We start from the raw sequence: 26,016 nt of genomic DNA, 5'->3' as shown, positions 1-26,016 counted from the left end.
GTTGCAGACTCTGACCAATGAGCTGTCCCAGGCCAGAGACGAGAACAAGCGTACCCACAACGACATCATCCACAACGAGAACATGAGGCAAGGCCGGGACAAGTACAAGACGCTGCGGCAGATCCGGCAAGGCAACACCAAGCAGCGCATCGATGAGTTCGAGGCCATGTGAGGGGCCGATCCTCGGCTCTGCGCGGCGGCCGGCCCACACCGCCCTGCGCCGCCCCCAGCCCTCCGGCCGCCACTCCCTGCTCCGGGTGCTTCACCAAGAGAGCAATTGCTTCAGTGGGAATGTTCTGGGGCTGGGACTGGCGGCAGTTTCCCTGGTTTATTTTTCCCAATTGTATCATAGTGCCAAACAGGCCTGATTTCTTGTTTTTATTTTTATTGAATCACTTCCGGTTTTTTTTTTTTTTTTTTTTTGCTTGGAGCAGGACGAAATCAATTAAGGAAAGATGCCTGTAAAGTTTGAAATAACTAACTCCTCCATGCTGGCATGTGTGATACGAGATTCAGTATAATTAAAACCACATCGTGGCTTATATTCTGTGCCATACTTTTTTTCTATCTGAAATTAGCCGAAATTGATTTTCCTCTTGATTTCTATGAAGGATCCACCTCTGTATATTTGTTTTTTGAAGTGTCAGAAGTTTGACGCACTCCCTTACGCTCTTGCACCATTTCCTTCCTCCAGGCCTTCAGTTCAGTTGACGAAATCCTGTGATCATTCGATCCCTCAGGATAAACAATGCTGGATACTGTACTCTGGATAATTCTTTTTTTTTTTTTTTTTTTTTGCTTAACAGATAGAGGGCTACATTGTTGGACTCACACACCTAAATAATGATCAGCTCTAGAGCATAGTATTTATATGTAAGCGATAACATGGGTTTGTAACATTAGTTTAAAAAAGGGAAAGTTTCATTCTGTATATTTTGTTACCTTTTACAGAATAATAAAAGAATTACATATTAAAAACCACGGCCCTGAATCTGACATGACCTGAGGGCAGTAAGGAGGCTGGTTGACTGCTGCCTTCCTATCTGGGAAATGACTTTTTTTTTTTTGGTTTTGCTTTTAGTGTTCTTTGTGTGTGTAATTGACTATGCACGCATTTGAATTTTCTATCAGAGCTGCTTATTTGGAAAAGACACACAGGTTGTACTGATAATTCAGACTGACCGGTTCTGATAATTCAGCCATGAGGGCCCTTCTGACCTGGTCAGGATCTCAGTCCTTCCACAAGCAGAACCTGTACCTCCTCCGCTCCCGAGCACATCCACAAAGAGCCAGTAGCTGTCTGCTCATTCCCAGCCTTCCCATCCACACTCCGTTCTGTCCTTTCTCCGACCGGCCGTCTGCACAGCCCAGCAGCTGCACTGAGAGGCCGCCATCCCTCGAGTGACCCTTACCTGGCCAAAATGACTCCCATGGGGTTAGCTGACCACCTCCAGAAAGTTTTCCACAGCCAAGGGGGGAGGAATTGAATACCATGTTCTTTCCTCTTTGAAAGACATAATTTCACTGTTTGTTAAGCGCAGGGGGACCAGGGTACCTGGTGAACATTTATTGAAATCTGTTCATTTTGTACATCTCTCAAAGCAGACAACCAACCTGAGACTCAGTAACATCGATGATCGAGCTGTTTAACTTAAATACACACAGAAGGGTCTGGAAGAACATCTCAGTGGTGGGCTGGCTACAGACGGGAAGCTTCACACTCCTGAGGGACCCCCGCACAGTGCGTGTCCACACCCAGCCCTGCAGCACTTGAACAGCAATCAGTGCAGGATGAGGGTCATGTCTGTCCATACGTTGGGGCTGGAAAGAACTTTCTGCCACTGGAGCTTTGCCTGTGAGCTTGTGTGTGCGCCGCCCGGCAGGTCCTCCTCTGTGTGAGCAAAGGGACAGGTTAGTGATGAGGCTAACAGGTTGGTGATGGCAGCTGGGGGATGCCCACCGGCCCTTCTCAGCAAAGTGGAAAGTAGTTTTTCTCTGCAACTTTATAGACCAGATGAAAATGTGCCCTTCCGGTGAGTAAGGGAGAGGACCCACCCCCCTAACAGCAGGTGTGGACATGCTCAGGTGTCCTCCCCAGGGGCCGACAGGCCTCCAAAAGCCTGGGGCTTCCTCTCTGCAGTTAGGAAGTGAGGAGAGGACAGCTTTGGGTTGTTTTTTCCAGAAAGAAGGGGGTCAAAGGCCTTAATATATCACTGTGGCTGTGGACAGGCAGAGGGCCAGGCTAGCTCGCAGAGAGGAGTTGCCCTCCGTGAGAAGAGGGTGCCATGGACAGGGTTCGTTCTAAGACTAATTGAACCATGAGTCTGGTTTCTCCCCAGTGGTCTCAGAGGCCCTGGGAGTGTGTCTGGATATCCTGGTAGTCGCAGCATTTTGGGAGCCTCGCTGCCCCAGGAAAAGCCAGCACTCGCTGAGCGAGACTGAGAAGCATCGCCCCCTAGTCCCTCCGTTAATGAGATCGTTTCTGAATCGCCATTTGTTTGGGTTAAGAAGATATTCTCCTTTAAGAAAATAATCCTTGACGCCAGAAACAAAAGCAAAGGCTGTACCCAGCCCATTTTGAGACGTATAATTTTTTGTTTCTTTAGCAGATCTAAATCCGATTTAAATCGTTGAAATACTTTGCTGTATTATCGCTCAGTTGTGGAAACTAGACTAATTGCCATTTATGGTGGGTAAGGAAGTGGCAACCCGCTCCAGTACTCTTGCCTGGAGAAGCCAACGGACCGAGGAGCCTGGCGGGCTACAGTCCATGGGGTCGCAAGAGTCGGACACGACTTACTAACCAAACCAACAGGCAGTTTTGGAGCCAGTTAAGTCTCCTGCCAGCACGGAAACACTGTTTTTAATGGTATGAACGTTAAGACAGTCACTAAAGATCAGACAGACTTACTCGAACCAAGCCTGGCACCTCCCAGGAAGCGGTCGTTCACCCCGAAGGTGGCCTGGTCCCAAACGGTCAGTTCTAGGCTGGACTGCCTCAGCTGCGAAGGGGTGACGCCTTTGAAAACGAAGGAATGTTTCCACTGGGGACAGGCCTGCTTCTTCAGGACTGGGGACTTGAGTCTCAACCTCTGCTGGTCTGGCAGAGTGAGACAGCTGCACAGGGAAACAGATTGAAAACCCGTAAGCTCAGCCCACCACGCGCCCCCACTCCCTGTTGGTACTTGCTCCTTGGTGAGACCAAGTGCTCAGAAAGTGCTCATAAACCCACCGCAGAACAAAAATTGTAAGCGAGGAGCGAGCATGGGAATTTTGAGACCTGGCTCTGTGATCTCTCACTAGGATGTTCCAACTTTCAGGGTGGAATTCTGCTCCGAGGATTAAGGGTGCTTTGGGATTCTAGGCCACGTGGCCCTAGTCTTAATCTGCCTCCTTGGTGTGACCACCACCAGGCTCGTCAGACCTGCTACCCAGGGAGCAGCACTCTGTATACACATTATCTCTTTTAACCCTGTTCTCAGACGAAATCCAGGAGGGCTAAGTCAGTAGCTTGCTCAAGGCCGTATAGATAAGTGGCAGGCTTAGGACCCAGTTCTATCTAGACAAGCCGTCATTTTTCCATTATGTCACTGACTGGGGATTTAGCAATTCTATATAATTATTACCTGTGTTTGCTTTACTTTTGGAGACACCATTAAACCCATAGTGAATGAGAATGAGACAGGAGAGTCATCCATCTTACTGTTAATCCAAGAGGAGATGTCAGTGTTGAGCTAAATTGACATTTACTAACCATATTGCTTTCTCCATGGTCCCCTCAGTCCCCGGTGCCATCACTGGTGTCACAGTAAGGACTGATAAGCTTTGGGTTTAGTTTAAAATGTATTCCAAATCTAGCTTCAGCAAGCCTGAGTCCCATGGATTCTCGGAAACTAGTCTTTAACACACATTATGTTGGGTTTTCATAGGAAAGCTAAAATAAGACAAGTTTAAAGTGGCTGACACTTGGTGTCCCCTTACAGGGACGATGCCACATGTGTAATGAAGGTGGAAGAGTTAGTCGCTCAGTTGTGTCCGACTCTGCAACCCCGTGGACTATCCCCACCAGGCTCCTCTATCCATGGGATTCTCCAGGCAAGAATACTGGAGTGGGTAGCCGTTCCCTTCTCCAGGGTCTCCTGCATCACAGGCATATTCTTTACCATCTGAGCCACCAGGGAAGCCCCGCCTGTATGTGTAACGGTCATCCATGAATAATGATTGATTACAAATACCTACCCCTTAACAAACAAGTTTAAGGTGCCATCTGACCGCACAGGTAGATTCTTGGCTCCCAGCACTACCAAACAGAGCTGACCGTTCTGTGATGGCTCGTCCCCTGTCCCTGGAAGGAAAGCTGGCATTTACCATCAACCCGACTTCTACAGCATGCAAGGCCATCCCCTCAAACTGGTAGCTTAACCAGAGGATGTGTTAATAGCCCCCAGGTCCCCAGAGCGAGAGAGCACATGTCCAGCACGCGGGGCTCCCCTGGCCCTGCTCACATGCTGCCCACTGCTGCACCATCAGGGAAGGATTCAAAACCCAGGCACCCGGCAGCTGCCAAGAGGCATGAAGAGCCAAGGAGAGGAGGACGCAGGAGCTTTAGCCAGTGGGCTGGGGAAGAGACCTCTGTCCGGGGGCTGCATGACCACAGGGTGTGAGCTGCTGCTTTGCTGGGGGCCCTGCAAGCGTGGGCAGTAGGAGTCCCTCTTCTGTCAAAGAGGAGATCACTAACAGGGAAGCCTGGTGTGCTCCAGTCCACGGGGTCGCATGACTTAACAGCTGATGACAACATTGCTAAGAATGTGGAACTGTCCTCTCCCTGTCTTCATTCTCCACCTCACTGCTTTCCTGTGTCCCCGTTATCTGAGTCAGTCCCACCTCATGAAGCTGAGGACCTTGACCCCTCCTCCCTTCCGAGCAGCCGCTGCCCACGTGGCATGGGAGCAGGGAGCCAGTCACTGGGAGCCTGGCAGGCCCTTCAGCCTGGAGCTGGAGGTGAACCAGACCATAATGCGGGTGTCCGTCCACACAGAGGACTGTTTCTCCGGTGAGACAGTGTGCGAGCCGGCCGCCTGGGAGGAAGCCCCCAGGCAGGCGTCGCAAGAGCCCGTTGAGTGGGCATCACACGCCTGATTTTGGTCACTGATTTCCCTCCTAAGTCGAGGGGTCCAGAGAAGCAGGCTGGGCTTTGCGGGTTTGGCGGGCGTTCCTGGAACACAGGCTCAGTGGGCAGCAGAAAGGAAAGGCTGCAGCCTTTCAAGCCGTCTGCTGCCCCAGGCTCGGAAACAGTGACAGGGAAGGACAGATGCTTGCAGGCAGGACGCCACCCACCTTCTGGAGCCTCCTGGAGCTCTCTGGGCCCTGCAGGGAGGACCAGCTTGGCCCGGACTGTGAGTTCTCCGTTATTGGTGGGAAGGCTGTCTTCGGATTTCTCTGCCTGCGGGATATGAGACAGAGCTCAGAGGCAGAACTCCCCAGCCCCCAGAACCTTCTGGACTCCTCTCATTGTCTCAGCACTGACCATAAGTGTCCTCTTCCAACTCCCCCTGCCCACCCCATCCCGGCAAAGCCTCTGCAGGCCTGGGAGAGCCCAGGAACGGGGGCAGGAGGTGCCCCAGCCTCCCACCTGGCGAGTGAGTGAGTGGAGAGGTTTGGGAGGGGAACGGAAGCATCTAGATTCATTCCAGCCCCCCAGCAGGGACCAGCCTCCACCCTCAACTTCCAGAAATCTTTGACAACCCCATGGTTCCCTCCTGGCAGGGCTGAAAGGGTGGGCCTGTGAGCAGACCCCCGCCTCGATCCAGCATGGAGAGTCACTGTCTATCAGCCAGGATTAGGAGGGACGCCGCTCAGTCTGGGGATCTCAGCTCCTTGCCTGCTTATCAAAGAGATGACCAGCCTTGGCGGCGGCCTGCCTCAACCTGAATAAGATCCTGGGGGAAGAAGACAGGACGGGGCCCCTCGACAGGGAGCTGGAGGGTGGGGGGGCACGTAGACCACATCTGGCAGGGAAAATCGGGAGAGCCTTCAAGGAGGAGCAGGGATTTAAGCGCCATCTTGGGCTGACCTCAGAGATTCCAAGAGGCGGCCTAAGGATAAACTAAGGTTCTGAGAAGAGCAAGCACAGGGCACTGGAGGGGACTGAGGGCGAGTTGTGCAGACCCCACTAGAGAAGAGAGATGGGAAGGAGGGTGGGACCCTGCCAGGCCTGGGCTTAACACCATAGAGGCCAGAAACCAGAGCTGCTTCTAAGCAGAGGTGCTTCCTGTCCGACTCTCTGTGACCCCATGGACTGTAGCCCTCCAGGTTCCTCTGTCCCTGGAATTCTCCAGGCAAGAACACTAGAGTGGGTTGCCATTCCCTTCTCTGGGGGAATTTTCCTGACCCAGAGATCGAACCTGGGTCTCCTGTATTGCAGGCAGGGTTTTTTTTTTGTTTTTTGTTTTTGTTTTTTTTTTACCATCTGAGTCACTGGGGAAGCCCACTTCTAAGCAGAAGCATCCTAAAAAATAGCCCCCGGGGCCTCTGGCGGGGAAAACAGGGACAAGGCCATCTGGGCCCGGCCCAGCCCTCGTAAAGGCCCTGCCAGATTCTCACGTGGCCCCACACCCTGCTGCCACCTCTTAGGAGGTGGCAGAGCACACGTCCCCTCTTTCTCATCCGTGCTCTCTCCCTGTCCACGATCTTGGCTCAGAAACATGGGCAAAGCAGCTGCCCCAAGAAGCGCAGCCCTTTCTCCCTGGCCTCTCACCCTCCCGGCCGAGCTGACCTGCGGCCCCTGCTGGCCTTCCTGAGAACACGGGTCAGGCCATCCTCATCTCTTACTGCTTGCTTGGGGTGGAGGCACGGCACGTGACAACCCCGCAGGTCTGGGGGGGACTTTAGCTCGAGAAGGTCAAGCCTCCTCAGCTGACACCAGGTGGCCCCGAAATCTGGGAAGCGTGTGGACCTACCAGGCCGTCACCAGGACCTGAACCCCCAGCCTGATCTCTGCTGGTGTCTGGACCCCACTGAGGGTGGGGCTATTTGGGACCCTGAACACAGCTGAGCAGGTGAGACTCCAGCCCACCCCCCAACCAGGGAGCCAGGCTGAAGCTCCCACTGCAGAGTCACAGGCAGGCAGGGACCCCGGCTCCCAGGGATCTTCTGGGATTCTCTCCTAGGATCCCTTTGACAAGTCAGTTTGGTTCTCGTGCTGGGGGTGGGGGCTGGGCTTAGTTGCTCAGCTGTGTCTGAACCCCATGGACTATAGCCCTCCAGGCTCCTCTGTCCACAGGATTCTCAAGGCAAGAACTGGAGTGGGTTGCCATGCCCTTCTCCAGGGGATCGTCCCGACCCAGGGATCAAACCTGCATCTGCATCGCAGGCAGATTCTGTACCATCTGAGCCACCAGGGAGGCCTTCAAGCTCACCTTGGCCCGGAGCGGATACCAGCGGAAGGACTGTGATTCTCTGTCTTCGAAATCCCACGTGGCCAGAGGGACGATCACTTCTCCAAGAAACACCCTCCGGGTGAGCACGCCCAGATGCCACACGGACACTTGCAGCTGCCGGCTGGCCAGCTGGGCCAGCTCCACCTGGTACTGTGGAGGCAGGCAGACAGTGAGCATGGGCTCACAGCTCCTGGACGATTTTTCGTCTGTTTCCAACACTGCCCTTTGTTCCATACTCTATCTTTAAACTTCTAATTAATCTGGTTATTTTCTTCATGGCTACAAGCCCCGCGAGTGCAGTTCAGACCAACAGTCCGCCACGCAGCATCTGTGCCCTCTCAGAGCCAGGCGCTTCGGGGAGCAAAGCTTTTGGTCCCCCGGGTCTGCCCGCCTCGGGGCAGCTCTGCACGCTGGGCAGCCTTCCTTGACCCCTTGCTGCTCTTCAGGGGCTCCCTGACTGGTGGCCCCTTCCTGACAAAACAGGATGACTCCCTTTGGCTGACTGAGGCCACAGTGCAAAGTAAGACCTGCTTTCCATTGCCGGCAAGGCCCAGGAGGCTGGGCTGGCAGACCCTGGCTTGCTAGTCTCCACGGGGTACGTGTCACCGACTCCAGAGAACGAGGGTTAAGGTCACAGCCACTGTCACTCAGATCGAGTGTCACTGTTCACCCTTCCCCGGCCCCCCACTGAGTGGTCTTCCTGGGGAGCGCCTGCACCCCGTGGAGCACCAGAAGTCTCCCCAAGGAGTGCTGTGCCTAGAAAACTGAGAGTCGGCTTTCAGATCCTCAACCTTCACATGCACGTTTCTCCAAACTGGTGAAGCTAGGTATCATACTCCCGCCCCCTGCCCCAGGGATGTGACCTCCAGGGAGCCGAACTAAAGGGTCTGAAATCTGGTTTCCGACACACTGTTCATGATTGCTCGGCTTCTTCATCGGCCCATCTTTTCCATTTTATGTATGATTTCTATGAAAGCCTAAAGCTGGGTCCATGTTGGGATGTTCTACATTTAGAATAAAGATCGGTTCTTCTCAATGTATCTGGGAAGCTTTATAGGATAACCAAGACACTCACAATACACTGGATAAAATATTCATGGTACACTGAGTTGAGATTCTGGGTGCCCTTTAACTAAGGTAGTGAAAACTTTAAAAATCAGAGTATATAATATTTATCTAAACTAGAGTCAATGCTCATCTTTGTCTCATTTCATAAAATATGAGATATTTGTCTGCCTTGTTCAGTACAAAGCACCTTAAACCTGTGACGAGTAATTTTATATGTAAGCTCACAATGTGTGAGGTAGCACAGAGCTTTTCAAAATTCTGTTAGGTGAGCAAAGCCACGTGAAAACTACCAGAAAACTACTGGAGGAGTGTCCCAGACCAGTAGCACCTCAGGCCCCACCCACACTTACTGAATGAAAAGAAAGTTGCTAAGTCATGTGTCTGACTCTTGCGACCCCAGGGACTGTAGCCCGCCACTCTCCTCTGTTCATGGGATTCTCCAGGCAAGAATACTGCAGTGGGCTACCATTTCTTTCTCCAATCTGCTTTTAAAAGCAATTCCTTGGGGAGTCCTTATGAATGGAAATTTTGTGAAGGACTGCTTGTCTATCCTAGGTTCTGGGTGTACTTTTAAGGACTCTTTAAGCTTCAACTTCCCCATTGCTAAGTGAGGATGCCAACACATGGCTCAGAGGGTACATAAAGCACTTGGTCACAGCAAGGGCACAGAAAACAATGGCTATTTTCATGTCCCAAGTAGGACCCTTGTGCCAGCTGCCCAGATGGCCCCTAGCTGGGAGTTCACAAATGTCCCTACTCGCCAAAGAAGGCAAACAAAGTCTTCTCTTTTCTCGGGCTTGACACATGGAATCCCTGGGCTGACTAGCCTTCAGTGGGTACATCTCTGTGCCTCTGGACTGTCCTTCCAGCTCAAGGCCTCCCACGCCTGTCTGCCATCTACACTCACTAGACATCACCTGCAATTCTCCTCCCTGTACCCCAGTGGGAGGCAGTCCCTCCCTGGTCTCTGCCCTAAGCCACCAGTCACAATTCTTAGTGCCAAAGAAAATGGAAACCTGAACAATTCTTCCAGAAATTTTTTTTTTTTAAGTTGTTGTTGGTCCAACTCCTTGCAACCCCATGGACTGCAGCACACCAGGCTTCCCTGTCCTTCACTATCTCCTGGAGCTTGGTCAAACTGAGGTCCATTGACTCGGTGATGCCATCCAACCATCTCATCCTCTGTCGTCCCTCTTCTCCTGCCCTCAATCTTTCCCAGCATCAGGGGCTTTTCCAGTGAATCAGCTCTTGGCATCAAGTGGCCAAAGGATTCTTCATAAAAGAAGAGACCCGGGTCTGCCAGATACTATGACAAAGAAGTACTTTCACAAGGATACTAACTCAGCAGTTTCATTTACAGGGCCCCTGGTTTGACGATACCTCTCTGATAGTCATAAAAATCCAACAGAACAGACCAATTTTAGAAACTGAAGTGAAGTGGCTCAGTCGTGTCCAACTCTTTGCAGCCTCAAGGACTGTAGCCTACCAGGCTCCTCCGTCCATGGGATTTTCCAGGTAAGGGTACTGGGGTGGGGTGCCATTGTCTTCTCCTTTAGAAACGGTGAGGCAGCCTATTTCCTTTTCACCATTGTCTCGCAAATCATTAATCCAAAGCCATGCACCGGTCCATCAGACTCAGCACTTTTTCTGTACAAAGGCTGAAATTTATTTTCTACCACTTGCCACTGATTGACAGAGCCCTGCCGGAATGTTTCAGTGTCTGCACTTACGTTTAACTGACTCAAGAGTTTGAAGGAACCACTGGCTGGACTCTGGCCCCAGAAGCCCAGCCCGGGATGGGGACACTCTGCCCAGGAGCGTTTGCCCAGCAAGTACCTTCAAGGTCTCCTGAAAGGTCGGCTCCACTGTGTTCTTCTGGACGCTGGTCTTGCGTTTTCCCTGGGACGATCTGTCAGGCAGCAGATAGGTCTTGACGTAGCTGGTGGCCAAATGCAGACAGCAAGGGGTGAGAGCCCAGCATGCAGGGCGGGCAAAGGGTTCAGGAGGAGAACTGCATGTCAGCGGTTGCTTTAACGCCGCTTCCCACTGCCTCTGGGGTTGACAGAAAGCGTTCAGTGGGTGCCCCAGCGACAGTGCTGGGTGCACAGCCCCCCATTTACACAGTCTCGGGCTATAATCCTCTGGAACTTTTCTGGGGGTGTGAAGCCCCCTCCTCGGATCTGGATCACTCATCAGTGACGCCCTGGGAAGCGGGGGCTCCCTGGGGGCTCAGTGGGTGGCAGGTTTCTCATCTACCTGGATCCTGAGGCCTGTGCCAGCTTGTCCTCACCCCGCCTGCCTCTTCTCCCCAGCCCACAAGAAAAAAACGTGGAAATGGAAAGTATATGCTGCACGCCATGCTCTTCCTGCGGGGCCTCGGATACTGCGTCCTGACAGCTGAGGACTGGCCTCCCTGAGCCCCTCTCCCCGGGTCTGGAGGCCACCCACCCCCGGGAGCCCCATCCCAGGCTGACCCCTCTGCTCAGGTCCTGAGACTGTCCTTCCGGGCTCTTCCGGCAGTGGCACTGATAGCAGGGACACCACGTGCCCAGGTCCTGTCCCAAGGGTTAGAAACCAGCTCTGCTATATCAAAGCCACAGAGAGCAGGAACCCTCCCCGAGTTGGGATCCCCGCTGGAACCCCAGCCTCAGGCCTCTGCCTCCCTTTCAGTCATGCTTCTTATAGAGCAGGACTCAAGGCTCATCAACACCTCACTGTTGATTGACTCAGATCCTTGATCATCATGAGACCTCACACATTGGAAAACAAGAGATATCAAATATATCTGTATAGCATAAAGCATTATAATAAAAGACACACCCATGTTATCTAGTTAAGTCTCTATTTCCCTTCTTATCATCATCTGGATGTTATGTTACTGACCCTGGAGTATTGATATGTCCAACTATTACTGTAGGGCTATCGGTTAGTGAAAAAAGTTCATATAAGTTTTTCTATAAGATCTCCCCCGTTACGAATGTTCATTTGAAGAACTGATGCTGAAGCTGAAACTCCAATACTTTGGCCACCTGATGTGAAGAACTGACTCATTTGAAAAGACCCTGATGCTGGGAAAGACTGAAGGTGGGAGGAGAAGGGGACAACAGAGGATGAGATGGCTGGATGGCATCACCGATTCAATGGACTTGGGTTTGGGTGAACTCCGGGAGTTGGTGATGGACAGGGAGGCCTGGAGTGCTGCAGTTTATGGGGTTGTAAAGAGTTGGACACGACTGAGCGACTTGAACTGAACTACCCAATATGAACTCAATATTTCTCTCTTCAGTTCTGTCAGTTTTTGCTTCTTATATCTTGATGGTCTGTTATTAGATGTACAGACATTTAGGATCATTTTATCATCTTGTTGTACTGAACCTTTTACGAATATATAATGTCCTTTATCTCTTGTAATCTTTTCAGACTTAAAGCCTGTTTGTCTGATAATGGTACAGCTACCGCTGCTTGCTCTCGGTTACCATCTGTATGGAATATCTTCCCTTTGTGTCTTTAGATCTCAAGTGAGTCTCTTGTAGATGGTATACAGTTACATTCTCTGTTTTTATCCATTCTGCCAGTTTCTGTCTTTTGATTGGACAGTCTAATCCATTTTTCTTTAAATTAACTACTAATTGCATTTGCATGCGTGTTCAGTCGTGTCTGACTCTTTGTGACCCTTTGGTCTGTAGCCCACCAAGCTCCTCTGTCCACGGGATTTTCCAGGCAAGAAGACTGCAGTGGGTTGCCATTTCCTTCTCCAGGGGATCTTCCCAACCCAGAGATCAAACCTGTGTCAACTGATAAGAAATATTAATACTTACCTCTGTCATTTGCTGTTTCTTTTGCCTTGTAGCTTTTGTGCCCTCTGTATTCTTTTGTGTTTAGCTGATTTTCTGTGGTGAAACATATAAATTCCTTTCTTGCTTGTTCTGTTTTTGTTTTCTATAGCTATTTTCTTTGTAGTTACTAAGGGGATTGCATTGACCATCTTAAAGTTATAGCACTAACTGAATTCATGCCATGTTAACCTTAGCAACATAAGAACTCTGCCTCTTTTCAGCTCTATCCTCACCTCTTTCCCTTGCTGGTGTTACAAAGCTAGATGTGCATGTGTGTGCTCAAGTCTCTTCAGTCCTGACTCTTCACAACACTATGGACTGTAGCCCACCAGGCTCCTCTGTCCATGGGATTTTCCAGACAAGAATACTGGAGTGGGTTGCCATTTCCTCCTCCAGGGGATCTTCCTGACCCAGGGATCAAACCTGGGTCTCTAACGTCTCCTGCATTGGCAGGCAGGTTCTTTATCACTGGTGCTGCCTGGGAAGCCCATGTGTCCAAAACTAGAAAGTACTAATTCTTTTAAATGCATTAGTCTCTTAAATTATGTCAGAGACCAAGTGTGGAGTGACAAGCCAAAATGACACCCATAATCTTTCAAAAGGTAGTCGTGTCCTAAGTCATATGAGAAACCAAAAGTGGAATTACCTCCCACTGATTACAGTTACGGGACCTTTTGTAACTGCCTGTCTATGTGCCATTATCGAGGTCTTTATTTTTTCATTTGTCTTGAGTTACTGTCTAGTGTCCTTTCATTTCACTTCCAGGGTCATCTTGAGCATTTCTTGCAGGGCAGGGCAGGGGTAACGTGCTCCCTTAGCTTTTCTTTAGCTGAGAATGTTGTAATCTCTCCCTCACTTTTGAAGAACAGTCTTGCTGTGTGTTTCGTTTCCTTTTAGCACTCTCTGTCTCTGTCTCTTTAGCACCTACTGCATTCTGTCCTCTAAAGTGTCTGATAAGAAATCTGCTGATATTCTAACTGGGGAATCCCTAGTACTGACAATTCACTTCTTTCTTACTGCTTTCAAGAGTCTGTCTTTCAAATGTTTGTTGATAATGTGTCTCAGTGTGGGTCTCTGAGTTCAGCATCCCTGGGGTTCAAAGCGCTTCTTTGGCGTTTACGTCTTGCGTCCCATTTGGGAAGTCTTCAGCCATCCTTTCTTCAGGTTTCTCTCTGCCCCATGCTTTCTCTCTCCCCCTTTTGGTAGGTATGTTGCCTGTGTTGGTTCACTTCATGGGGTCCTCAAGGTCCTTTAGGTTTTGTTTGTTTTTCTTTAATCTTTTTTCTTTCTGTTCCCCAGACTCAGGAATTCCATCATCCTATCTTCAAGTTCACCTATTCTTTCTTTCACCTGCTCATACCCACCTTTGAATTCCTCTAGTGAAATTTTCACTTCAATTATTGTAGCTTTCACAGCTCCAGAATTGTTTTCTTTTTAGGTTTTCTATCTCTTTATTGATATTTCTATTTTGTTTATATATCATTTTTTTTTCCATTTTCTCCACATCTTTCTTTAGTTCTTTGAGCATCCTTAAAGCTGTTGTTTTAAAGTATTTGTTGAGTAAACCCACCATCAGATCTCTTTCAGAGAAAGCTTCTGTTGCTTTATTCTTTCCCTTTGAATGAGCTATACTTTCCTGTTTCAGGGGGTAGTTTTGGGACAATGATTATTCCAATTTTCCTGGTGCAGAAGGTACAGATAGGGGAATAATAGAAGTTAAGACTAGAAAGACAGGAGGGATTTGTGATGGAGAGCCAGAGTGCTTCAGCAATGCACTGAGAAGCTACTGAAGGTTTCAGAGCAGAGGAGAGTTCGATTGGGTCAACAAAGTATTCCTTTCCCCTAAGTGGTACTAAAAATTGTGTGCTAAAAATGTTCCATGTTGGGGAAGGAAAAGACCAAAATGTGGGGCTTGCTTTAAACCATACACAGAAAATCAGTTCCAGCTCCAATATGAAAGTATCTAAGTTTGAAAAAACTCCAATAGAAGATAACAGAGAAGAATGTATTTATGATTTTCAGGTGGAATTCTCCTACAAACTCAAAAGGCAGACATTTTAAAGGAAAAAAAGGATAAATTGGACACTATCAAATTCTCTACAAGAAAAGTTATCACAATGTTAGAAAACAAGTAACAGCTAGAAGACATGTAAGATACGTGTAACCAATGGAGAGTTGTATTGAAAATGGATTTTAAAAAAGCCAGACCTCTGTAAATAAATTTTTAAATGACAACTTGACAGAAAATTGGACAAAAGATATGGATGGGGAGTTCACAGAAGAGGAGTGTACTTTAAGTGATGGATGCATGTATGAAGTTGCTCATCTTTGTTATTAATCAGGGAGACGCATGTTAAAATAATGGTATCAATTCATATATACCAACTGGGAGAAAATCAATCTATTTACGGGTTGTATGGATAGAATTTTATTTTTCCTACATGGAAAATCAAATTTCCCAGTACCATTTACTGAGTTTCATCATTTCCACATTGATTATTAATAGCCTCTTGATCATTTATGTTCTCGTGTATCCTAAGATCTGTATCTGGACTTTTGATTCTGCTCTATTGACCTCCTGCCTGTCCTTGCATCCATGACACATTGTTGAGTTATTAAGCTTTATGATAATTCTTAACACGTCTTTTTGTTTTTACTATTGCCTTGGTTATTCTTGGACTTTCACTTTTCCATATAAATTTTAGAATCAATAAGTCTATTATCATATGCCAAAACTTAGACAAAGAAACTTACGGATTGCACTTTTTCTTCTTTTCCTCCCCAAAGGCAAGGTTCTTACAGGCTCTGATGCATATTTCTAAAGAATGAGCTGTGAGGCAGTAACGAATGGCAAATTCTATCTCTCCAGTGACATTAGCATTGTCAAAATTGCCCATCTCTGTGCACGTGCTGTTAATGCTGATTAAACTTCCCTGAAAGCAAGAACGACAGACATAACAAGTTACTGCACAGCTAATCAACGGGTCTTTTTGCAGTTCTGGTTTCAAGACATCAAATAAACCAAAATTCACACAGAGCCCGCATCCTGACTCACATTAAGTTAATAACATGCCATCTTGTACTTTGCACAATGACTTGGCACATTTTCTGTCCTAAGGAGATGAGGACACGACTCTGAGTAAACTCTGGGAGATACTGAAGGACACAGAAGCCTGGAGGGCTACAGTTCACGGGCTTGCAAAGAGTCAGACGTGACTTAGTGACTGAGCCGTGAAAACACCAACAAGGAGGTGAGGAATCTTCAGAAGGGCTTGAGACCAAATCAGTCTTGCCCAGATACGCTGCCTGCCTAGCCGTAAGGTTACACAGTCTCATTCCTGAATATGAACCACTTGGGAGATGTGAACTACCTCCTGTGCAATTCTGCAAAGATAAATCTTCAAGGGCAGATAGCATCCATGGTATAACATCCAATAGCCGTGAAGGACAGCACAGTCTGGGGGCCAAGTGATTGGGAATTCGATAGGACTGGAGTCAACTGCTACTCATTAGCCTGTGAAAGTCTAAATGGAAAAATAAATGCTGTTCACATAGGGTTGTGGTAAGAAGTAAATGGACTAGAGTATGTAAAATACAGTCAAGGCTATGGTCTTTCTAGTAGTCATGTATGGATGTGAGAGTTAGACCATAAAGGCTGAGCACTGAAGAATTGATGCTTTTGAATTGTGAGGCCAGAAAAGACTCTTGAGAATCCACTGGATTGCAATGAGACCAAATCAGTCACCCTAAAGAAAATCAGCTCTGAATATTCATTGGAAGGACTGATGCTGAAACTGAAGCTCCAATACTTTGGCCACCTGATGCGAAGAGTTGACTCACTGGAAAAGACTCTGATGCTGGGAAAGATTGAAGGCAAAGGGAGAAGAGAGCGACAGAGGATGAGGTGGTTGGATGACATCACTGACTCAATGGGTATGGGATTGAGCAAACTCTGGGAGACACGGAAAGACAGGGAAGCCTGGCATGCTGCCGTCCACGGGGCTGCAGAGTTGGACACGACTTGGCGACTGAGCAACAGTGTAAAATATGCATAGGCAATAATAAGCTGTGTTTCAACTGTTGTGGGTCCCCAGAATGAAAAACAACCACCATAAGTGAGGATGCTCTAGGCGGAGATGATGTGGAGCAGAATCAGTTGCACCGAAAGAACAAACTGCCTGATCGCTGTTCAATCTGCTTAAGTATTTGCCACCCTTTGCATGCCACCATCTCAGGGTTGACTCTACAGACAGGGGGAATTCAACGTGATTGCCATTCTCCCAGCAGGTTCCTCAACACTGTAAAACATCCTGGGGGAAAAAAACAAAGAAAAAAAAAAAAAACAAGAAGAAAGCCTGAGCCTCTCTCACTAGAGAGTGATCAAAACAAAACCAAGAACTCCAAACCTGAAGCAACTCATGCCAAGAACCCGACCAACTTCACCACACCCAGGTCCTGGCCCTGAAACATGTTATCTGCCTACACCCACACAACTGTTGGGATGGGAAATGTGTTTTAAACGTTACACACTCAGAAAGGCATGGAGTGGTCAGACCACACCAATGAGGGAGGCATGAGAGTGAAGATGAATGAGAGGGAGGCTTGGCCAGAGGTCTGAGCTGCTCCAGAGAAGATGAATGGAGGTGTTAAGAGTTCTGATAATTAACCTGGCACTCCTGGCGGGCCTCCGCCCTGGGCCACGTGAGACTAGATTGTACTACAGCAACTCTGCTGCCAAGAACAAGCTGTCGTTGTTGTTCAGTGGCTAAGTTGTGTCCAACTCTTTGCGACCTCATGGATGGCAGCACACCAGGCTCCTCCGTCCTCCACTAGCTCCCAGAGTTTGTTCAGACTCATGTCTACTGAGTCAGTGATACCATGAACCAATCTCATCCAACGAGTTGGCTCTTCCCATCAGGTGGCCAAAGAATTGCAGGCTTCAGCTTCAGCATCAGTCCTTCCAATGAATATTCAGGGTTGATTTCCTTTAGGATTGTAGAACAAGTAGAAAACTGAATTAAACAACAAACACGGCTCCAAGGCTACCAGGGCAGCCGGGAGGCCGGGGGCCCTGAGGCTGAAGGGAAGCACAGTGGGGTGAGCCTGTGGTCCTGGCTGTGTTTCTCTTGAAGGCACCTGTCTGTCAGTGGGCACCCGGGCAGGAAGGCTGAGAGGCTCCGGCGCCGGGCACAGCGAACAGCCCAGGTGTCCAGAACTTGAGGAAAAAAGGGAGCCGTGTTGGGGTGAGAGTGACGCTTGATGCCGCCTTTCCCTCAGGGTCCTGGCTGAGGTGAAAGGCAACGCTGAGAGGCTGAGCAGCTTGGGAATGCCTCCAGAAGTTCCACCTTGTTAGAAAGAAGAAACTGGAATCCAGGTTCCCAACACAGGAGGCGGGGCTTGGTAACTGTCCAGATGCTCAGCTGGGACACTCAGGGGCTTTCCTCCTGGGAGTCCGAGGCCCCTGGAGTGGACCAGTCCTCCCAGGGGCTGAAACCCAGCCCTGAGTGAGCTCAGCACCAGATGGACCAAGACTGCTGGCCTGCACCCTGGAGCAAAAGCAGGTCTCCCTGCAGATCACGTCCCTCTTTCCCAGGTGACTGGAACCTGGGGACAGCATGTTTCTGCCTCCGTCTCATCTCCTTCACCCATTTAGTGCCTGGCTCGTCGTAAATCCTCAGTAAGCATTTATGAGGTGAATGAAGAAAGCTCGTGAAGTATTTTGATTTAAAAAGTTCTCTCCAGGACTTTCCCTGGTGGTCCAGTGATTAAGGGTTCGCCTTACAATGCAGGGGACGTGGGTTCGATTCCTGGTCAGGGAACTAAACCCTACCCACCCCCGCCCCCTCATTGTTGCAGGGCAGCTAAATCTGCTAGCCTCACACCCCAGTTAGACAGTCCATGTGCTGCAGCTAAGACCCGGTTCAGTTCAGTCGCTCAGTTGTGTCCAACCCTTTGTGACCCCATGAATCGCAGCAGGCCAGGCCTCCCTGTCCATCACCAACTCCTGGAGTTCACTCAGACTCACGTCCATCGAGTCCGTGATGCCATCCAGCCATCTCATCCTCTGTCTTCCCCTTCTCCTCCTGCCCCCAATCCCTCCCAGCATCAGTCTTTTCAAATGAGTCAACTCTTCACATGAGGTGGCCAAAGTACTGGAGTTTCAGCTTTAGCATCAGTCCTTCCAAAGAATACCCAGGACTGATCTCCTTTAGGATGGACTGGTTGGATCTCCTTGTAGTCCAAGAGACTCTTGGTAGATAGTCCCTAGATAAAGAAACGCTTTTTAATTCTTGGGGAAAATAAGAAGTTCTGTCTGCAAATACTGCGGTGTGATAGTTGCGCACCTTGTCCTGAAGAAGCAGTAGATGTGAGTGAGAGGACTCGGCCGGGAGTCCTGACCTTGGGTGACTTTACTTATATCCCTCAGCTGCAGATTCCAGAGTGAAAGGATTTAAAAATACAACTACCTGGGGACTTCCCTGGTGGTCCAGAGCTTAAGATTCTTTATGCTGCCAATGAAAGGGATTCAGGTTCAATCCCTGGTCTGGGAACAAAGTCCCATGTGTCGTACAGCTTGACCAAAAGATTAAACGAAACAACAAAACCCTACATGCAGGCACATCATAATAAAATTGCTGAAAACCCAAGACAAGGAGAGAAATCTTAAAAGTAAAGGTAAAGAAGCTATGCTACCTTCCATGGAAGAAATAGAAGGGGCAGGAGAGGGTGGAGTCCAAGCTCTGCTTGGGAAACGGGCACCTTCTGTCCGGGCAGGAAGAGGAGTGGGTACAAACCTGAGCAGGTTAACGTTGGTGTCAGGAGGATTCGAGAATTCCAGGCTAATTTTTTTTTTTTTTTTTTTGAGAAGTGGGAAGGGAGGATTACTTGTTAAGAATGAGGGGAAAGAGTGGGAAGAAGTCCTGAGTGAAGTGAAAGTGAGTCAGTTGTGTCTGACTCTTTGCGACCCCATGGACTGACTATGCAGTCTATGGAATTCTCCAGGCCAGAATACTAAAGTGGGTAGCCTCTCCCTTCTCCAGGGGACCTTCCCAACTCAGGGATTGAAGCCAGGTCTCCCGCGTTGCAGGTGGATTCTTCACCAGCTGAGCCCCCAGGGAAGCCCACTGAAGAAGGTGTGACGTGCTTGCCGCGAGAGCTGGAGAGCAAGTCTCCCAGAGAGACGCGTCCGCGTGGCTGGTCCCGTGGGCGTATCTGGAGCTGGTGACACGGCAGGGCAGAACTGATCCTTCACACTCCCACTGGGCTTCAGGCCTGCCCTACTGTGTGCACGGCTCTTCAGGGGCAGGCGTTCATATGCAACACCGCTGACTCAGCCCGCGTGGGGTCCAGAATTATAAAGCAGCCAGGAAGCACTAGAAACACTCATCCTTCATTGTGTAAGATAAGCAGAGGTCAAAGAAGGTTGAGACCCACCCAAAAATTACAGGGCAAGTCAGAAGTAGCAGCTGGAAGTGGGCCCGGGGTTCATTCCTTGGGCGGTTGACTACTGGCAGTGTCTCTGAGTAACTCAACAGCGTATCTGCTTGGCGGGGAAAGTGCAGCCACAGATAATGAAAGGCCAGCAGGGCGCGTCCTTTGGTCTTCTGCATTCTTTCAGCGATAACTCAGGACTTCACCACTGGGAGGGTTTTCTCTGCTTCTGTTTTCCCTGTAGACAGACCAGGATCTCCGAGCAAGTTGAGCCTCTGAGCAGTAAACAGGGTTGATTGAGAGGTCCTGGCCTAAAAGAGCATTTAAGAACCCAGCCTGACTTTTATTAGAGCCCAGGGCTCTGTCTGATTGTGAAAAGAAAAGTCTCAGCAAAAAGCAAAGGAGAACTCATTAAAGCGGGCAGGGAGCGTGTGGCGACTTTCTCTGAAGGTCAGGTGTTATCTGCTGTCACTGCAAGCAAGGCCTCCTGATGCCCTTTGATTTTCACAAAGGTAGAAATCAAGGAAAGTCAACTGAAACCACAGCTATGTTAAAACAAATAAATAGATAAATCTTGATTTCCCCAAGAGCACAGGAAGAGCATTACCATAGGGAAGTCAGACAGTGGTGGTGGAACCAGATAGACGTCCCCCTGGGCCCTGACACTTGGAGGCGGTGTGATCTTGAGCACTTTTCTCATCCTCCACAGCCTCGGTTTCCTGATCTATAGAGTGGGGATCTATTTCATAGGATTGGTGTGAGGCTCAATGGCTATTTTGTGTAAAAAACTGAGTACCGTGCCTATGCTTAGTGAGTTTATTCAGCTTTTGAAACCAAATGATGTGGTCACTCTTTGTAAGCTGAGCGGATCATTTCCTTTTTTTTTTTTTCCTTCCTTCTCTTTTCTTTTCCTTTTTACTCTGAAATACATTAAAAGTCCCTATAATGGGTAGGTATAATTAAATAATTGTTCAGTTCAGTTGCTCAGTCGTGTCCGACTCTTTGCGACCCCATGAATCGCAGCTCACCACTCAATGTAAGAAAGATTAAACCAGGGTTATGGAAATGCTCCACGGCCCCTTCATTATCTGACTCCCTCGATTCCTGCTCCTGAGTCAAGGGTGTTTCAAGTTTTCCTGTTTATCATCTTTGGTTTTCTGTCTGGTTTTATTACATATGTATATATTCCCTCCAAACAAAGTATCGGTTCATTTTGGCTGATCTTGGAATTTATATAACGAAAATCATACAGTGTACATATTCTCCTGTAATGTACTTTCTTGATATCAAGTTTTAAAAATTCATCTATACAGTTAGGTGTAGATTTAGTTCATTCACTGTCACTCCCAGGGTCCACTGGATGAACAGGCTATAATAAAAATATATTTATTTTCATGTTTTTCTATGTTTTTCTTTTTACATGCAAGAGCATCTGTACAGATACTTAAGTTATTCAACAACATTTTAATTAAAAGATGTTTGCTCCTTGGAAGGAAAGCTATGACCAACCTAGACAGCACATTAAAAAGCAGAGACATCACTTTGCCAACAAAGGTTCATCTAGTCAAAGCTATGGTTTTTCCAGTAGTCATGTATGGATGTGAGAGTTGGATCATAAAGAAGGCTGAGTACTGAACAATTGATGTTTTCGAACTGTGGTGCTGAGAGTCCCTTGAGAGTCCCTTGCACTTCAAGGAGATCAAACCAGTCAATCTTAAAGGAAATCAACCCTGAATATTCACTGGAAGGACTGATGCTGAAACTCCAATCCTTTGGCCACCTGATGCAAAGAGCCAACTCATTGGAGAGACCCTGATGCTGGGAAAGATTGAGGGCAAGAGAAGGGGACGACAGAGGATGAGATGATTGACTGGCATCACTGACTCAATGGACATGAGTTTGAGCAAATTCTGGGAAATAGTGAAGGACAGGGAAGCCTGGCGTGCTGCGGTTTACGGGACTGCAGAGAGTTGGACATGACTGAGCGACTGAACAACAACACAGAAGTTAATACGGGTATATAGCTAAGTACAATACTCTCTTTTAAAAAGTCAGTGCAACCAGAGAAGTTCAGAAATACTAATGGAAAATGGAAGTTTCCAAAACCCCAGCGAGCACAGTGAGATGGGTGGGGTGAACACTCTGAGACAGTTCCCACTTAGAAGTGACCCCAAATGGCACGATCAGGCTCCAGGTCACCGACTGACATTTAAGAGAAACAACGAGGGAGCTGGAGCTTTACTTCAGTGACTGCAAACCGCTCCAGCAGCCACGCTTCCGCCCCTCCAGGTGCAGGGGGCCCAGCTGTGCGTTCCTGGCACGTGGTCACTCCTCCAGACACAGCAACCTCAGCTCCACGGCAAACGTCAGCTGCACGAAAACACTGACAGAAACCCATGGATTTTTTCCAAAACAGAAGTGAAGGCAAAATCGAAAATCAGAGGGGACCTTGGATATAAATTTCTTCTCCCAGGAATTGCTAAAAATGTAACCGCGTGTTTCTTCACACTACCAACACTTCCTTCCTGAGGACTAGAGGAGTTTTCCTGGTTTTTATTTTTATTTTTGAAAGAACTGGGATTTTTCGTCTCACAAACATTACATGTTTATGGAGAACATGCCGAAAACACAGAAAAGACCAAGACAATTTTAAGAAGAAAGCATGAGCCCACTCTTCTCAACCTTTTGATACAATCCTTTCAATTGTTTCACAGTGTCTATAGTATAGTCATTTTGCTTTTCTAATTCTGTGCTACTGTAACACCATTTTGTAACTTAATATTTTTGTTTATCGATATCTATTTTTGATATTCTTTTCAATATCCTTCAACCACATGACTTTTAATAGTTGCAAGGTATTCCTCTGAACAAATGTCCCATAATTTATTTAACCACTGCCTTATTTTAGACATTTTGGCTAATTCCAACTTTTCAAACTTAAAGTTACGAAGATAAACAATGTTCCCCTCAACATCCACATATACATACTTTCTGACAAAGTTCATGACGATTTCTAAAGAATAGTTCCTGTAACTAAAATAGCTGGGTGAAAGCCAGCATGCATGTTGAAGCTGGTTGCTTTCCTTCCAGTTCAACCAGCAGTTTATAGAACACCTGCCTCTCCACATGTTCGCAAACACTGAGCTGTGTCACTTCTTAAATTTGCTAAAATGGTCCCCAAACTGCACTTGTTCTAATTTTGCACTGATTTAACTGCTCAGGAAGTTGAGAGCTTCCTCTATTTATTGTCCGTTTGTGTTCTTACTTTTGTAATAAGCAGAGATTTAATAAGCTTTTTCTAGCCCCAACTTCCTGTTTCTCAGAAAGGGAGGCAACATTTCTTCGGGCAAGAGACAAAACTGTTCTTGGCTTTGTGGGAGTTTAGTGTCCTCAAACACACACTGTTTCAGTCTAAGGGGAACAGGTTAGGATTGAATGTCTAATAATTCAACCTTGTGATGATAAATGTTGAGGGCACAAATCAGAGAAGCCTTTAGAAGAAAGGGCAAAGAGAGCATCAGGTTGAATTTGCACCGTAATTCGGAGGTACTTTCCCAAGAAACAGTCTCAGTGCGAACTCACTCACCACATCCTGTTACCCCAGCATCCCCTCCCCGCCCCCCACCCACTCTGAAAGGTCTTCGGGGTGTGGACCAGCTCCAAGTGAGCAAAGCTGAACTGGGGGTCAGTTTAAGAGGCCAACAATTCCTCTGGGATACGACAGAAGGCCTGGACTTTTGACTCCCAGTCAGAATTCTGCAGTGACCATATAGCCTTAGCAAATGACATACCCTCTGAGAGCCTCAGTTTTCCCATTTGTGAAATGGGACAACAGCATCCCGAGGACAAGACTGTGGTGAGAATGACCCGGAGGCGGAGTTCCCAGCTCTGCATTTAGCGCACAGTAGGCTTTCAAGAATAGCTCTGATAAGAATGCATCCAACCATCTCACAAATATTTACTGAGTGCCATTAAGTGTCACGCACTGCTCCGGGGCACCTGGGAATGACAATAGACAATAAGCCAGAAGTAAAGCCAGTTACGCAGGGGCAGAAGGTGACAAGCACGTGGATAAACAGAAGGCAGGTGGGCCAGGGAGGCAGAGCAGGGCAGAGGGCAGAGCTCCTAAGAGAGTGACCTTGGAGCCAAGACTGGAGGGAGGGAAGGCAGTGAGAGAGCCTGGAGCCTGGAAGAGGAACAGCCCAAGGAACAGGGAAGCAGGCTGAGTCCGGCTGTTCCAGGACCAGCGCCCCAGAGAGGACTGAGCGAGGGGGCAGGTGCGGGGCGGTGGGCAGCTCACGGACGGCCCGCGGACTGCTGTGGGGCAGATCCGAGTCTGTGTGTCTACCTCTGTGTTGGTTTCCGGGCCTTGAAGGAGCCTAAGAGTCAAGTCGAGAGGACCCTGGATGAGTTTGAAAAACCCTTAGGAGGGTTTGGCCCCGTCCTGGATCAGCCTTATCAAGGTTCAAGCTGGGGGACTTCCCTGGTGGTCCAGAGGCTGGGAGTCTGCCTTCCAGTGTAGGGGACGCAGCTCCATCCCTGGTTAGGAAGTTGGTTTCCCACAAGCCGCATGCCACAGCTACAAGGGCCCATGCTGCACCAGAAGATCCCGCACGCCGCAACTGGGGCCTGATGCAGTCATCAATAAATACTAGTTAATAATAATAAAAAAACTCAAGCTGGCTGGAGTCCGTACGTTAGCTGGGGTGGAGGCAAACTCTCCATGGGTCTTGGAAAAGCTCCCAGAGGCCGCTCCTCTGCCTCCCCTGTCCGTACCCACCACGGGGTTCAGCCCCAGGAGAGAATGTTCTGGAGCTGCCCTTGCTTAAGCTCCCCCTCAGGGAAGTGTTCATTCAGTGTTTTCACCTTTCTCCAGTATAAACAACACCCATCCCCCAACACAGCAACCTGAGAGGCCCTGGCAGGACCACCCCCAACGCTCAGGAGCTCAGGGCATCCAAGAGGAGGAGGGCCATTCCGTCTGGCTCCTCTAGGACCGCTGCTGTGTGACCCAGGGCAGGAGGGAGTCGGGAGGGTCCCCCAACAGGGGCTGCAAGAACTGAAGGGCACATCCCTAGACTGCTAAAGAATCCTTAACAAACGATGTACATTTCACTTGGATTTGAAATTGACCGGACTCAATTTGCCTGTTTATGTGAGCATGAATCTCCTGGCACGTGCTGTTAGTCATGTCTGACTCTTTTTGACCCCATGGACTGCAGCCCACCAGGCTCCTCTGTCCATGGGACTTCTCCAGGCAAGGATACTGGAGCAGGTCACCAATTCCTCCCCCAGGGCATCTTCACGACCCAGGGATGGATGCACTGCAGGTGGATTTTTCACCACTGAGCCATGCGGGAAACCTGAATCTGCTGGGGCTCTTTCTAAATTACAGATTCAGACTCCAGTAGGTCTGAGGGAAGGCTAGAGATTCTGATCTTTGAGAAGCTCCCAGGTAACCCCGGTGCCCCACACTTTGAGTAGTGAGAGTGTAGAGCAGTGGTTTTGATGGAGGCAGGACCACCCACAGGAGCCAGTGGTTGGAGCCAAAGGGTGGGTTGGGAACTGCCAGCATTTTGCGGATTGAATCAAGGACGTTGGCAATTCTTCAAGGTCTAGCCTGCTTCTGCTGTGACTTCTGAATATTCTGCTGGACATTCATGGAGATGGGGGAAGTTTATCATTTTCTGACGTGGACACTATTTTTCATAAAAATACAACCATCCCAAGGCTACAGTACCACAGTGGTTAGAATACTAGCCCTGGAACATGCTCCTTGCCACTAAAGGATCTGGAAGGTGAGCCAAGATGTTGATTTCTAGAAGCTGAGTTCTTAACCACTGTATTACACCATGGAAGGTAAGCATCCATTTGATTACCAAAGCAATCCAGTGAAATAAGAACAACAATTCTGATACCATCTCCTTGATAAGGACTCTGAAGCTGAGGGAGTTTTTGTGATTATTATTTTTTTAATTAATTTATTTTTTATTGGAAGGACTGATACTAAAGCTGAAGCTTCAATACTTTGGCCACCTGATGCAAAGAACTGACTCCTCGGAAAAGACCCTGATGCTGGGAAAGATTGAAGGCAGGAGGAGAAGGGGATGACAGAAGATGAGATGGTTGGATGGCATCACCGACTCGATGGACACGAGTTTGAGCAAGCTCTGGGAGTTGGTAATGGACAGGGAAGCCTGGCATGCTGCAGGCCACGGGGTCACAAAAAGCAGTCCATGGGG

At 48.6% G+C, this 26,016-nt stretch overlaps 2 protein-coding genes across 3 annotated transcripts in view; one reads left to right on the top strand and one right to left on the bottom strand.

The window, feature by feature from the left end:
• Positions 1–978, top strand: part of EZR (ezrin) — a 45,529-nt gene extending 44,551 nt beyond the window's left edge. The window contains exon 14 of the mRNA XM_018053421.1: positions 8–978. Coding sequence (XP_017908910.1) covers positions 8–172 — 165 coding nt within the window. The 3' untranslated portion in view covers positions 173–978. The remainder of the gene's footprint in view (positions 1–7) is intronic.
• SYTL3 (synaptotagmin like 3) overlaps positions 403–26,016 on the bottom strand; it is a 93,714-nt gene continuing 68,100 nt past the window's right edge. For both annotated transcript variants that reach the window (XM_018053419.1, XM_018053420.1), the window contains exons 10-16: positions 15,098–15,276; positions 10,344–10,446; positions 7,419–7,589; positions 5,338–5,443; positions 4,240–4,345; positions 2,912–3,117; positions 403–1,891 (exon numbers count right to left, since the gene is read on the bottom strand). In XM_018053419.1, coding sequence (XP_017908908.1) covers positions 1,782–1,891; positions 2,912–3,117; positions 4,240–4,345; positions 5,338–5,443; positions 7,419–7,589; positions 10,344–10,446; positions 15,098–15,276 — 981 coding nt within the window. In that variant the 3' untranslated portion in view covers positions 403–1,781. The remainder of the gene's footprint in view (positions 1,892–2,911; positions 3,118–4,239; positions 4,346–5,337; positions 5,444–7,418; positions 7,590–10,343; positions 10,447–15,097; positions 15,277–26,016) is intronic.

The sequence above is a fragment of the Capra hircus genome, chromosome 9 (genome assembly GCF_001704415.2).
Source record: "Capra hircus breed San Clemente chromosome 9, ASM170441v1, whole genome shotgun sequence".
In the NCBI taxonomy this organism is placed as follows: domain Eukaryota; kingdom Metazoa; phylum Chordata; class Mammalia; order Artiodactyla; family Bovidae; genus Capra; species Capra hircus.
Note: the sequence above shows the minus strand (reverse complement) of the source record. Positions and strands in the feature narration are given on the sequence as shown.